We start from the raw sequence: 12,618 nt of genomic DNA on the forward strand, positions 1-12,618 counted from the left end.
TTTGAAAATGTAGAAAGATTTGAAAAGATATATAAGCATTTGATAGAATTTTGAAGAAATGACAGGATTGAAAGTAAATTGGTCAAAGTCAGAATTATTGATGGATAGTAATGGTAATGAGTCTGAGAATATGCAAGAGCAATTTGGGATAAGGATTAAAACACATTGAAATATTTGGGTATAGTGCTTTCACTTAAGGTTAAAGAATTGAAAAACTTAATTATGATGTGGTGATTAACGAAATTGAGAAGAAGATAGATAAATATAAAATTTTAAAGTTGTCTTGGTTTGGTAGAATTGCAATGTGTAAGATGATGTTGCTGCCCAAGTTCAACTTTTTATTCGAGATGCTACCACTAAATTTGACAGAGAAAGATATTGAAGGATATCAGAAAAAACTGGATAAATTTTGCAATGGTGGCAAAAGACCCAGATTAGTGAAGAAAATGTGGTATCAAAATCAAAAGGAAGGTGGATTAGGAATCCCCAAATTATTTAATTATTACTGTGCGTATGGTATCCGGATAGTGGTAAAAATACTTAAAGGTGAAGATAATTATTGGAGAGATTTAGAGTTAAGGGATATAGAGAAATTTGGATCAAGGTGGTTTTTAGATAAAGCAAATTTAAAATGTGTAAGTAGAAGTTATTGGTTAAAGGGATTAAGTAAAATGTGGAACAAATTTGTTAAAATTTTAATTCCGGATATAATCTTTTTGGGGGAGACAACTGGAATTTGGCCAATTAAAATAATATAAATCGTAATGAAGAGATTAAAGAGGAAAATATAGAAATTATTAGAGATTGGATAAAAGTTATGGGAAATGAAAGGAGGAATAAAGAAATTATTGAAAAATTAGGGTTAAGTTGGTTTGAAAAATACAGATAGAAAAATGGACAAAAAACTAAAGGAAAATTATTCGATAAATAGATGTGAAACTGAATTTGAATATTTAGTATCTCGGATTATGAAAGATGAAATTGGGCTAAAGGGACTCGTTAGTAGGGTTTATAAGATTATAAATTCTGATGAAAAATTACAAAGAGTGATGAGGACAAATTGGGAAAAAGATCTTAATATTGAAATACCAGAGTCAGATTGGAATGTGAATTGGAAGAGTAGAATTATGAGAACTTTATCTATAAGGATTAAAGAGCACAATTATAAAGTTGTTTGGAAATGGTATTTGACTCCAGTAAGATTGTCACAAATGGATAAAATTAGTAAAAATGTTGGAGATGTGAGATGGAATTGGGGACTTATGAACATATGTGGTATAATTGTGATAAGGTTAAAAAGTTTTGGCAACAATTGGAGAAAATGATATTTGAAATGATGGGGAAAGTAATAACATTGAGAGTGGAAACTATATTATTGTTGGTAATTAAGGAAATAGAATTAACAAAATATGAAAAAGAATTGATTAGAATTATGATTATAATAGGTAGAATTATAATAGCTAGATATTGGAAACTAGATGTGATTTTTAGAATAGAAGAGTGGAATTCTGAAATGTGGAAATTAGCTTTAAATGATAAAATGACATGTGATATTAAAATTAGAAGTGGTGTGTATAAAGAAGATATTTTCTGGAAGACTTGGAAACCATTTGTGGACTTTGCGCTTGGAACATTGGACGCTTCAGTACCTGTACCTCGAGAACGTGGATTTTGGCAATCATGAGGATATATCCGAAGACCCAAATCTTCCTTTTATGTATAGCACAAGGGTGTAATAATGTATTTTTTTTGTTTGTTGTAAAAAAAGTAATAAAAAAAAAAACAAAAAAACAAACAAACAAAGGAACAAAACTTCTGAGTTTGCAACACACCTACACGAATAACAAAATATGGGTTCTTGTTATACTTCTGATCGTCTAGAGTGTTCCTCAGAAAGTATGCCCTGCTTATGAAGTGCCCTGAAGTTTCCTTCTATTACTAAGATATGGACTGCCTTAACCAGAGTGTGGGTGTGGGCAGGGTGAGGATGGCCTCAGATGCTTTGACTGTGATTGAATCTGGAATTCTGGACATACAGCTGAACTCTGTATCACTAGCTGTATTGGTATTCAAATGTTTTTGCTTCATAATTAAAGGGAAATGCAAGCTGAAATCATTTGTTCCAGCATAAGCAAGGATTACAAATTTCCATAATAACTAACTATAGTTGTGTTTTTATTTTTTCAAATGTTCTTTATCATTCAGTAGAATTACTTGGTGAACATGTTAAACTGTTAAATATTTAGATATTGAGAATAAAATTGGCCTGTACTTGCAGGCTGGTTTCAGAGATGGCTCTTTGGCACTTAATAATTGTGCAGCCTATAGTTGTGTTGCATCTGGTTGATTCTGCCAGCAACCACATAAAAACAAATAAACATTTGTGCCCTATTATTTGTAATGAGATATTTGATTTTCTGTTGTATTCAACTTCTCTGTGAAGAATAGCAGATCCAGTTCCACTTCACAGATGTAGACAGAATCTGCTAAAACTATGAAGCAACTAGTAAAAATGTTGGAGATGTGAGATGGAATTGGGGACTTATGAACATATGTGGTATAATTGTGATAAGGTTAAAAAGTTTTGGCAACAATTGGAGAAAATGATATTTGAAATGATGGGGAAAGTAATAACATTGAGAGTGGAAACTATATTATTGTTGGTAATTAAGGAAATAGAATTAACAAAATATGAAAAAGAATTGATTAGAATTATGATTATAATAGGTAGAATTATAATAGCTAGATATTGGAAACTAGATGTGATTTTTAGAATAGAAGAGTGGAATTCTGAAATGTGGAAATTAGCTTTAAATGATAAAATGACATGTGATATTAAAATTAGAAGTGGTGTGTATAAAGAAGATATTTTCTGGAAGACTTGGAAACCATTTGTGGACTTTGCGCTTGGAACATTGGACGCTTCAGTACCTGTACCTCGAGAACGTGGATTTTGGCAATCATGAGGATATATCCGAAGACCCAAATCTTCCTTTTATGTATAGCACAAGGGTGTAATAATGTATTTTTTGTTTGTTTGTTGTAAAAAAAAGTAATAAAAAAAAAAACAAAAAAACAAACAAACAAAGGAACAAAACTTCTGAGTTTGCAACACACCTACACGAATAACAAAATATGGGTTCTTGTTATACTTCTGATCGTCTAGAGTGTTCCTCAGAAAGTATGCCCTGCTTATGAAGTGCCCTGAAGTTTCCTTCTATTACTAAGATATGGACTGCCTTAACCAGAGTGTGGGTGTGGGCAGGGTGAGGATGGCCTCAGATGCTTTGACTGTGATTGAATCTGGAATTCTGGACATACAGCTGAACTCTGTATCACTAGCTGTATTGGTATTCAAATGTTTTTGCTTCATAATTAAAGGGAAATGCAAGCTGAAATCATTTGTTCCAGCATAAGCAAGGATTACAAATTTCCATAATAACTAACTATAGTTGTGTTTTTATTTTTTCAAATGTTCTTTATCATTCAGTAGAATTACTTGGTGAACATGTTAAACTGTTAAATATTTAGATATTGAGAATAAAATTGGCCTGTACTTGCAGGCTGGTTTCAGAGATGGCTCTTTGGCACTTAATAATTGTGCAGCCTATAGTTGTGTTGCATCTGGTTGATTCTGCCAGCAACCACATAAAAACAAATAAACATTTGTGCCCTATTATTTGTAATGAGATATTTGATTTTCTGTTGTATTCAACTTCTCTGTGAAGAATAGCAGATCCAGTTCCACTTCACAGATGTAGACAGAATCTGCTAAAACTATGAAGCAACTAGTAAAAAGCAGAATAATATATACTTTTGAGTTCAAAATCAGTATTTATTGTTCAAATCAACAAGATGCTGCAACACCATCCCACTGGATAGCTATCAGCTCAATGTGAAAATAATTTTAGATTCTACCACCTCGCAAAATGTTTATCAGAATATCTAGCCATATGTTAGTTTTGCATATTTATCTGTGTAAAAATAATAATCCTACAATGATTTAATTTACTGCCAAATATATATGTACACTAAATCAGGAAAAAATAGCTGAAATAAATTTATTAAAACTTCTTCATTTAATTCATTTATTTGCTTTATTTAACAGGTTTTATACTGGTGAGCCCTTGGTTTCTATTGGGGCTGAATCTCCAGTTAGTGCACTAGTCTCAGAAATCAGTAAGACATGGTAAGCAACAGTTATAGTCATTTCAAGTTACGATACACCTGACTGTTTGTGCACTCAGTTCCAGCATTAACTTTGAAGACATATCCAGTCCAGTGGTGGGTTGCCCCGGTTCTTGTGAACTGGTAGTAAAACCGGTGGGAGGCTCTGCCCACCTACCCGGATGTCATCATAGACCATCTGCGCATGCAATCCTGTTGCGAACGGGTAGTAAAGGTAAGTAGAACCCACCCCTGATCCAGTCTTATTGTTTTCTCAGTATAGTAGGATAGATAAATAGGCATGTATCCTAATTAGGAAGGACGACTAGGGATATGTGTCATCTTGTTTCTATTCTATGGAAGCTACATTCTTATGTTCAATAGCCTTCACACCTTCATATGTTTGCACTTCCATGATCCTTGGATAGACACACTGTCACTAGTCCTATTGAGGACAGGTCACAAGACTACTTCTGTCTCTGAATCATCCCAACAGAAACCCACAGTAGGACACTGCTACTGAAATCTTAGCAGAATTGTAAATTCATTCTGATATAAAACTAAAACTCTTTTTTGTCTCCATCTTACTTTGTCTTAGAATGCTAACATTCATACCTAAAGGGTATATTCTCATATACTCTTAAGGAGTTGGAATTACCTCTCGTTTGTAATTCTCACTTTATGTCACATACATCACCCTCAGCAGCAAAATACAGCTCCTCATAACTGTTGTTTTCTATTTTTTTCTGCTTATACATTACACCTATACGAAAATAGTCATACTTTCAACCTCAAACTAGTGCTTAATTATCCACATTTCAGAAGGATTGATATAACAAAGATCACCCCAGATGCAAGTACGAAAAGACCTGATGGCCAATAAACTCCCTTCTGTTGAGGTAAAATCTGATTAGAAGGTAAGGGGAAGCTGGAGTACATTGCTGAAAAAGGGTGAAAGGCAAAGCACATGTTAAGATTTCTGTCTCTTTACTGCTTTATTGCTTCAAAGTCTTAGGCTGCTTTCCAAAGATCCTTTCTCAGGCTCTGATTGGTTCCAGACCTTTTTTGTTATGAGTTATTTCCAGGTTTGGACGTCCTGAATACTCTCCAACTTTTGGATCACCCAATTGGTTCAAAAGAGTCCTGCTTAGTATCTGACAAGTGCTGGTTGTCAAAAGAGGAACAGCTCATGCCATCTCTTTTTATTATGATTTGTTTACTTTTTCTGTTTTCCAAGCATTCTTTTTCCCCATTCTTCAAGCTTCTGGCAAAGGGACTAAATATTCAGAGCAAAAAAATAAACAATAACCTTAACATCTCAGTGAATATCGTATTATACATTTTGCAAAACTTTGATTATGGTACATAGTATCAGGAAAGAGAAAGATTCTGGCTTTCAATTCATGGCATTGTTGCTATCAGGGGGTGTGGTGGCCTAGCGGTTAAGATGTTGGGTTTGTTGACTGGAAGATTAGCAGTTTGCGATCCAAGTACCACATGACAGGGTGTGCTCCCATTCTTGCCAATCTAGCTGTTTGAAAGCATACAAATGCAAATAGATAAATAGGTACCACTTCATTTGGAATGTAACGGTGTTCTGTGCACCTCGGTGTATAGTCATGCCAGCCACATGACCACAAAATCTAATATTGATCGTTCTATTCAAATACAGATGCCTTTAATTGGGTAAGTGCCCTTATGCTGACACCATCTCAACAACATAGTGATAGGAAATTTGAAAGCTGAGTGTAAACATTTTGTTCATTTCTTTATCTATTACATTTACTTTGAATTTGTTTCAGGAATTCTAAGAGAGATTACTGTACTTAGTTGCATGCACAGCTCCATTTTCATTGGCAGAGTGCTGCAATGAAATGAGGAGGCCGTTACAGCCGAAAATGGAACCTGGGAGGGGTGCCCCTGACATGAGTGATGTCAAGCTGGCCATGCTTACCCTGGCCACACTCACCCGGCCCGAGGTCAAACACAACCCTGATGCAGTCCTCAATGAAATTGAGTTTGGCACCCCTGACCTAAAAGGTCCCTTCCAACTCTGTTAATCTGTTTAAAGTAGGAATAAATCTAATGAAACCTAATTAAAATAGCTTCCAAGGAGACAAAATATAAACTACTATTTAGCAAATAAAGTATAAATTTCTGTCACTTTGTGTGGCTCCCCATCTACTCTTTTTCTGAACTGTCAACAAACTGAATCCATAATAAGTCTTAGGTCAATTTGCTACACCTGAAGAAGTAACTATATATAATGTAAAGACCTATAGATATAGCATACATTCAAAAATATATAGCAAACATTGCAAGATTGTATCTAAGTCAGACACTGGGATCAGAGGTTTACTCTTCCAAGCTTTTGGAATCATGCTGGAGCCCATCTTCAGAGAAAATCTCTCTACAGGAATATGTGCATATATTCCAGTAGAGAGAAGTTCCCTGAAGATGGGCTCCAGCACAAGTCGAAAAGCTCGGAAGAGTAAACCTCTGATCCCAGTGTCTGACTCAAGAGTCGATCTTGCAACATTATCCTGGGACATGTATATTTACCTTTATTTGACAGGAAACACTGTTTGCTTTTATCAAGTAATAACCTGGATGTTTATGGCCTAGATATGATACCCTTGTATTTGCTGCTAAAGGAATCTACTTTAGTCCCACCTCATACAGTAATTAAACAGATGGATTTCTGCAGTAAGGCAGAGGTTGTTCAATAGAAAATTCTTTCTGCTCTTCCTCCCACTCTGTTGGACAAGAGAAAGGTCAACAATACTTATACTTCCTTAGGACTTAATCCCAACTTTGTATTTGTAGTTTCCAGCAAGAAACATGTCACATGCTGGAACCACCATGAACTTCCCTCATGATAGGGATTTTTTTTTTGCTGCAAAAAAAAATGATTTAAATGTAAAAATGAAATTATTTAAAAGGTAAAGGTAAAGGTTCCCCTGCACATATGTGGTAGTCATTGCCGGTTCTAGGGCCACTTCTCATCTCCATTTCTAAGCCGAAGGATGTTTACTATTTTTAATTTTAATTAAATATTTTAATGCTTACATAAAAATGTTTACTCCTCTACAATTAATTAGATAGGAAAAGCAGGCAGAATACCTTCCCAAGCTTTTTGGGCTGGAACCTTTTTACTAACAGTAGTCACAGGAACTATTTGCATATAAATGCTTCTGTGTAAATGTACTTTGTGTGTTTCTGCTCTGGTGTGACATATTAGTGTGTTGTGTTCATTTTTGCAAATACAAAGGAGGGAGAAATGAGGAACTTAGAAAGGAAGAGCTGGTAGGTACACTGAGCCACTGCATAACTACCTCTCAATGGGAATGTCTGGGGAATTCCCCCCTCCCCTTTAGTTATTCTCTGAAACTCAAATTAGATTCATCCCATTTTCAAATTTGATCTTTCATTTGCCACCATTTCCAATGGTGTTCCAATTTGATTCAGGTTTTGGAGAGTCATTCTACTGACCAACACATTTCTCTCTAATGTTTTTTTGGTTGGAAAGAATTAAAAAAAAACTTTAATTAAATATACTTTTTTTAAAGAATTGGTAATTTACAATTGGATAAATAGGTATCATACATTTCCATCTCAAAAAAAAGTGCCGACATCAATAATTTGCAAGTAAATTTTAATTGATTTTAATGAAGATATATTTGTCATAATATTTTTCCATTAAAATGTCCCAGCCCTGCCTAATCTGACTGGGAAAAAGAGTCAATCACCTGCTACTTATAATTAAAGAATGAAACATCTTCCTTACTAAAGAATGGCCTACTCCACAATGTCTTTATATCTTTAGTCTCTTTGGAAGTGTCTCAAAAAGACAATGTTGACCTATTCTATTAGTAAGCTTGATGAAGCCAATGCTCAAGATTACCACTTTAATTTCAGGTTTTTTTTACTAGTTTCTAGTAAAAGTAAAACAGTAAGCTGTTCATCTTATTAGGGCAATAAAGTCCATATAAAGAATACTAAACAAATTACTAAGAGTATTACTATAAAGCCCATCTCTTGCATCATTTCATTATTGTAATTGTTCACCAAGCAGGTATCCCAAGACTCAGGAACACTATAGTTCAGTTTTCTCAAACTTGGCAACTTTGGACATGTATGGACTCCAACTTCCAGAATTTTGAAAGCTTGCTGGAGCTGAAGTCTACATAGCATAAAATTGCCAAAGTTAAAAAACACTGCCTTTGTTGCTGGAAACTCTTATGCTATGCTATGTGACAAAAAGGCTACAGACTCTCAACTATTAGCATCCAAAAGATATTAAGAGCAGAGTTCTGTGTGCAACCAAGGACTTGAATCTAATTCCCTCCTCATCCTATCCGCTTTTCCAATATGGACAGCTGCATTTGAAAGTCTTTACCACCTGAGTTTTTTTATACAGTTATGACACAATACAATTATAGCCGAGATTTTTAGGATCCCTTTATATTATCTGAAAAAAATTGAAGATATTTTAAATTTTCTACTGAAACTAATAGCCTTTAAAGAATGTTTAATAATGACAGAAACTGGTCCTGTGCTCCATTACAGCTCCCAGAAGTACTTGATTCCATTTGAAGTCCAGTATTTGGAATATAGTTAGTGAAGTCTATGTTTCTGAAATCTCCTAGCACTGAAAGGTAAGCCTTGAAAAAGAGAGAATATACCCAACTTTTACCAAATTTTTGGATAATTATAGTTTTAAGTTTTTAGACCTTGTTGACATCAATCCAAAGCTATAAAATGCACTACCCCACTCAACGTTGGTCCTCTCATTCCCAAACTTCAAAAAAAGTATCTAAACTTTTTTTTTAAAATGGTCTTTGCAATCCAAAACCCAACTGATAATCTTTCTTTATATAGATTTATTATGTCATTGAGCTCCTTTATTGGTGAGTTTGGGGATGACCTACAGATTTTTTTTTGCAGTTTAGACATTCTGCAAATAAGTAAGTTCAAGTGTCTTGCATAAAAATGTAAACTTTTGGTCAATTTAATTCTAGCTAAAATATTGCATTATTGTAAATATGGTTGGAGCAAATGTGTATTATAAAACATTTGTGTAATCATCTTTAGTATCTGATGATTCAAATTCAAGCTACAATTCCATATTTGATTTCAAATAGTTCTGACATAAATTATCAAGAGACACATAAATAATTGTAGTATAAATCTGATACCTATCGACAAAACTGAGATTGAACAGAGAAACACATATTCATACAATAAACACATTCATATTAAATGATATTTCTTAAAAGTTAAAATCTGAATATGGCCAAATTTAAAATAGGCTATCTGCTATGTCCCCTCTGAAAGGAACTTTATTTTATCATCTTGTATCTGATATTTTCAAAATGCTTGATGTGTATAAATACCAACTTAGCTGACCTCAGAAAAATCAGAGGTCAAGGTGATTTAATGAAGAACCTAATTTAAAGATTTTCTTGCATTATTGACTCTGAGCTTTATTTGCAACCCAGGAAAAATTAATTTCTTGCAAAACACCCTTAATTATCCCCAAATGCCAATATGAATGTCTGCCACCACATAACTACATCTGGCAACAATGAAGACAAATTAACAAGGAGAGTCAGAAAACTGGCAATTGGATAAACAAAAGCATGAAAAATCCATTCTGTTCAGTGAGACCACCACTATCTGAAGATAGATTAACTTCCTGTCTCCAAAGCTAAATTAAAGAGGGAAATTATACTGCAATATGGATACCAGGTTCCTTGATAGGGGGAAAAAACCCTGGCTTCTTTGACATTGCTAGATGGGGCAGTGCAAATGGGGGAATTTTTCTTCCGCATCTGAAATATGTGGCTTAAAGAGTTCTGTGTAAACAGCTGCTTTCAATTTTACTTCAAAAAGATCTTGATAACTATATAAATTTGCACTTCCAAAGTGAATGGGTTGGGTGTGGGAGGCAGTCCTGTAATATTAGTCCATAGGGGGATACATGGGTCTCAAGCACATTGCTGACATGAGGATTCACAGTTTTCAAGAGCCTAGATTACTGCATCAATGGAACAGATGCAACTGTTTTAATCTATCCTTAATTACCCCAAAGTAAGACGTTTTGGTTTCTAACCAAAGAGACAAGCCCTAATCCTTGATTTGAAATGATTAAGGAGATTTTCTTGAGGGAGAAGGTGACAGAAGGGAGAGAAAGGGAAAACAGGACACGGTTCTAGTTTAAATTAGAGTGGAAGACAATGCACTTTCCAGTTTAATTTTGAAATAAATTTGAGAGAACTGAGTAATCTGAGTTAAAAACTGAATCGTTTTATATTAATCTGAGTTTGTTCAATTAATGCAAAATAAATTAAAAATACATAAACTCAGCCTTTTGCAGAAATACTTCATGATGAAATTTACGACCTAGTATGATGAACTCAGAACACCTGAAAGCAATATCTAAAATTTTAATCTGAGAACAGTTCTTAATGAAATTGATCAAAAGAACAAAATCTCAGCTTTGTTTTTCTTTTAAAAAAATAATAAGAAAGTCAACTTTTTAAATCCTGATATCAGGCTTTCAAATAAATAGCTGAATCAAAATATTACAGCTTCCTAGTATTTTGTGAATCAACTATTATATGAACAGAATAGTCGTCACTAATAAAGAGAAAAAAAGTCAATCTGGTATTGAAATGCTTTGCTTTTTCCTTAGCACAAACAGGATTAGATTATGCTACAGAAAACTCAGCAGTACCATAATAAATTAAAATATCAACATCATTATAACCATGGATTTGGAAGGTACAAGATCAGTGAAACGATGGTTTCTTTCATGTCTCCTCTTATTTACCAAAGCAGTATAGTAGGATAGTGACATTAAAACTATAAACTTCACCAGCCATTGTGTTTCATCAGCCATATCCTAAAGATGATCCAACCACTCTCTAATCATCATTTGACGTTTTAATTCAAATGGCTCTGTGTGTCATGTTTTTTTTTTAAAAAATACAAATACCTACCCACAATTTCTGCAAAACGCAGTAGCAATTTCTCCAGCAATTGTCCTTTCCAGAGAGGTCTATTCTCCCTCAGAGACACATTTAATTCTTAAGAGTGCATGACTTTCCTAACATCAGATGCTGCCTTATATTTGATAACACAACATTTCCATCTATACAGCCCGATTCATACATATGTCTTCACAGGTATGTGCAACTGAAATAAACGAGTATCTTAGGATAAGGATGCATAAGAATATGGACCAACCCAGAATCTTCTTTTACTGGTTACAACAATCTAGGGGTATCAGGTGGTGAGTCCAATATCTGAAATAGATATTTTCCCCATACCTCTTGTCAATGATCAAACTTACAAAGTCAACACTGGGTTGTACTGAATGCAGTATTTAAGTGGCTTGTGAAAAACAAGAGTATATTACTCCTAACGATGGCAGACTCAGGGCCAGAACAAAGTTAAATGTGACCAGGATTTTCATCTATTAAAAGATAACCTAGAAATGCACTTTGAATTTCTGGAATGGATGCATTTAATTTGGGATTGCTACTAATTCAGTTTCATATTGACCATACATATTAACTAGAACTGGAATGTCTATGAGGTATAGGAAGTTTACAAGTGCATTTTTGCATATATCCAAAACATCTTTTCTGACATGGGCAACGTTATGCACCATAGCACAGGTGAAACTAGCAAAGAAGATGCAGCTTCTTCATTCCCCTGAATATGATCTTGCTTGTATGTGTTTGTTACCAGTGCTATTTAATACAGAAATCAACAAAACATAATAAACATTGTCAGATATTAATCTGTTAACCATCCATAATTTTGAACAGTTTCTTAAATCACACAAAAGCACATGAATTGGTATTAATTTAAAATACCCATTTAAATAAAGTGAAGTCTGTCTCAGTAACAAATGTATAGTTATTATTCACACCATTAATTTACAAAAAATACATTTTGGTTAAACAAAACTATACACATCAAAAATATAAGGAATGTATAATCTGCCTGATTATTTTGCAAATAAAGCTGCATCTGTATAAAAATCATAAATCTCTTTTAAAATACAACCAGAAGTTTCTTTTTAAATAGTGTCCACTTTGAGGTAGTATAGTTCTTTGGTTCATGAGCTGATTTTGGGTTGGCACTGATGGCAAACTATGTAGTTAAGTCAAAAGATTGAAAGGTAGGAGTCCTATAGTTTTCAACTGATTGCCCACAAATAAAATTGCTATTGTCCACTTCAGGAAACGTCCTACCCATTTTATTACCACCTTCAGACTCCGAGTCAAAATCCAATGATTCATTAGAATAATGTTGGGAGGCTTTTGGCTGCAAAACTGAGGACTGCTTATAGCTTGGCAAAGAATCAAGCTGAGGCTTCCATATAGGTTTTCCAAATGTTCCTAAAGAGATAGAGAAAACATTTATTAGCAATTATGG

General features: G+C 34.1%; 1 protein-coding gene across 7 annotated transcripts in view; it reads right to left on the minus strand.

The window, feature by feature from the left end:
• LRIG3 (leucine rich repeats and immunoglobulin like domains 3) overlaps positions 1–12,618 on the minus strand; it is a 157,446-nt gene that overhangs the window by 15,583 nt on the left and 129,245 nt on the right. For 6 of the 7 annotated variants that reach the window (XM_058191403.1, XM_058191404.1, XM_058191401.1 and 3 more), the window contains one exon: positions 10,688–12,581. The exons of the other annotated variant lie outside the window; for it this stretch is intronic. In XM_058191403.1, the coding sequence (XP_058047386.1) occupies positions 12,334–12,581 (248 nt within the window). In that variant the 3' untranslated portion in view covers positions 10,688–12,333. Of the gene's footprint in view, positions 1–10,687; positions 12,582–12,618 lie in introns of those variants that run through there. 7 annotated transcript variants of the gene reach the window in all.

The sequence above is a fragment of the Ahaetulla prasina genome, chromosome 7, assembly GCF_028640845.1.
Source record: "Ahaetulla prasina isolate Xishuangbanna chromosome 7, ASM2864084v1, whole genome shotgun sequence".
In the NCBI taxonomy this organism is placed as follows: Eukaryota; Metazoa; Chordata; class Lepidosauria; order Squamata; family Colubridae; genus Ahaetulla; species Ahaetulla prasina.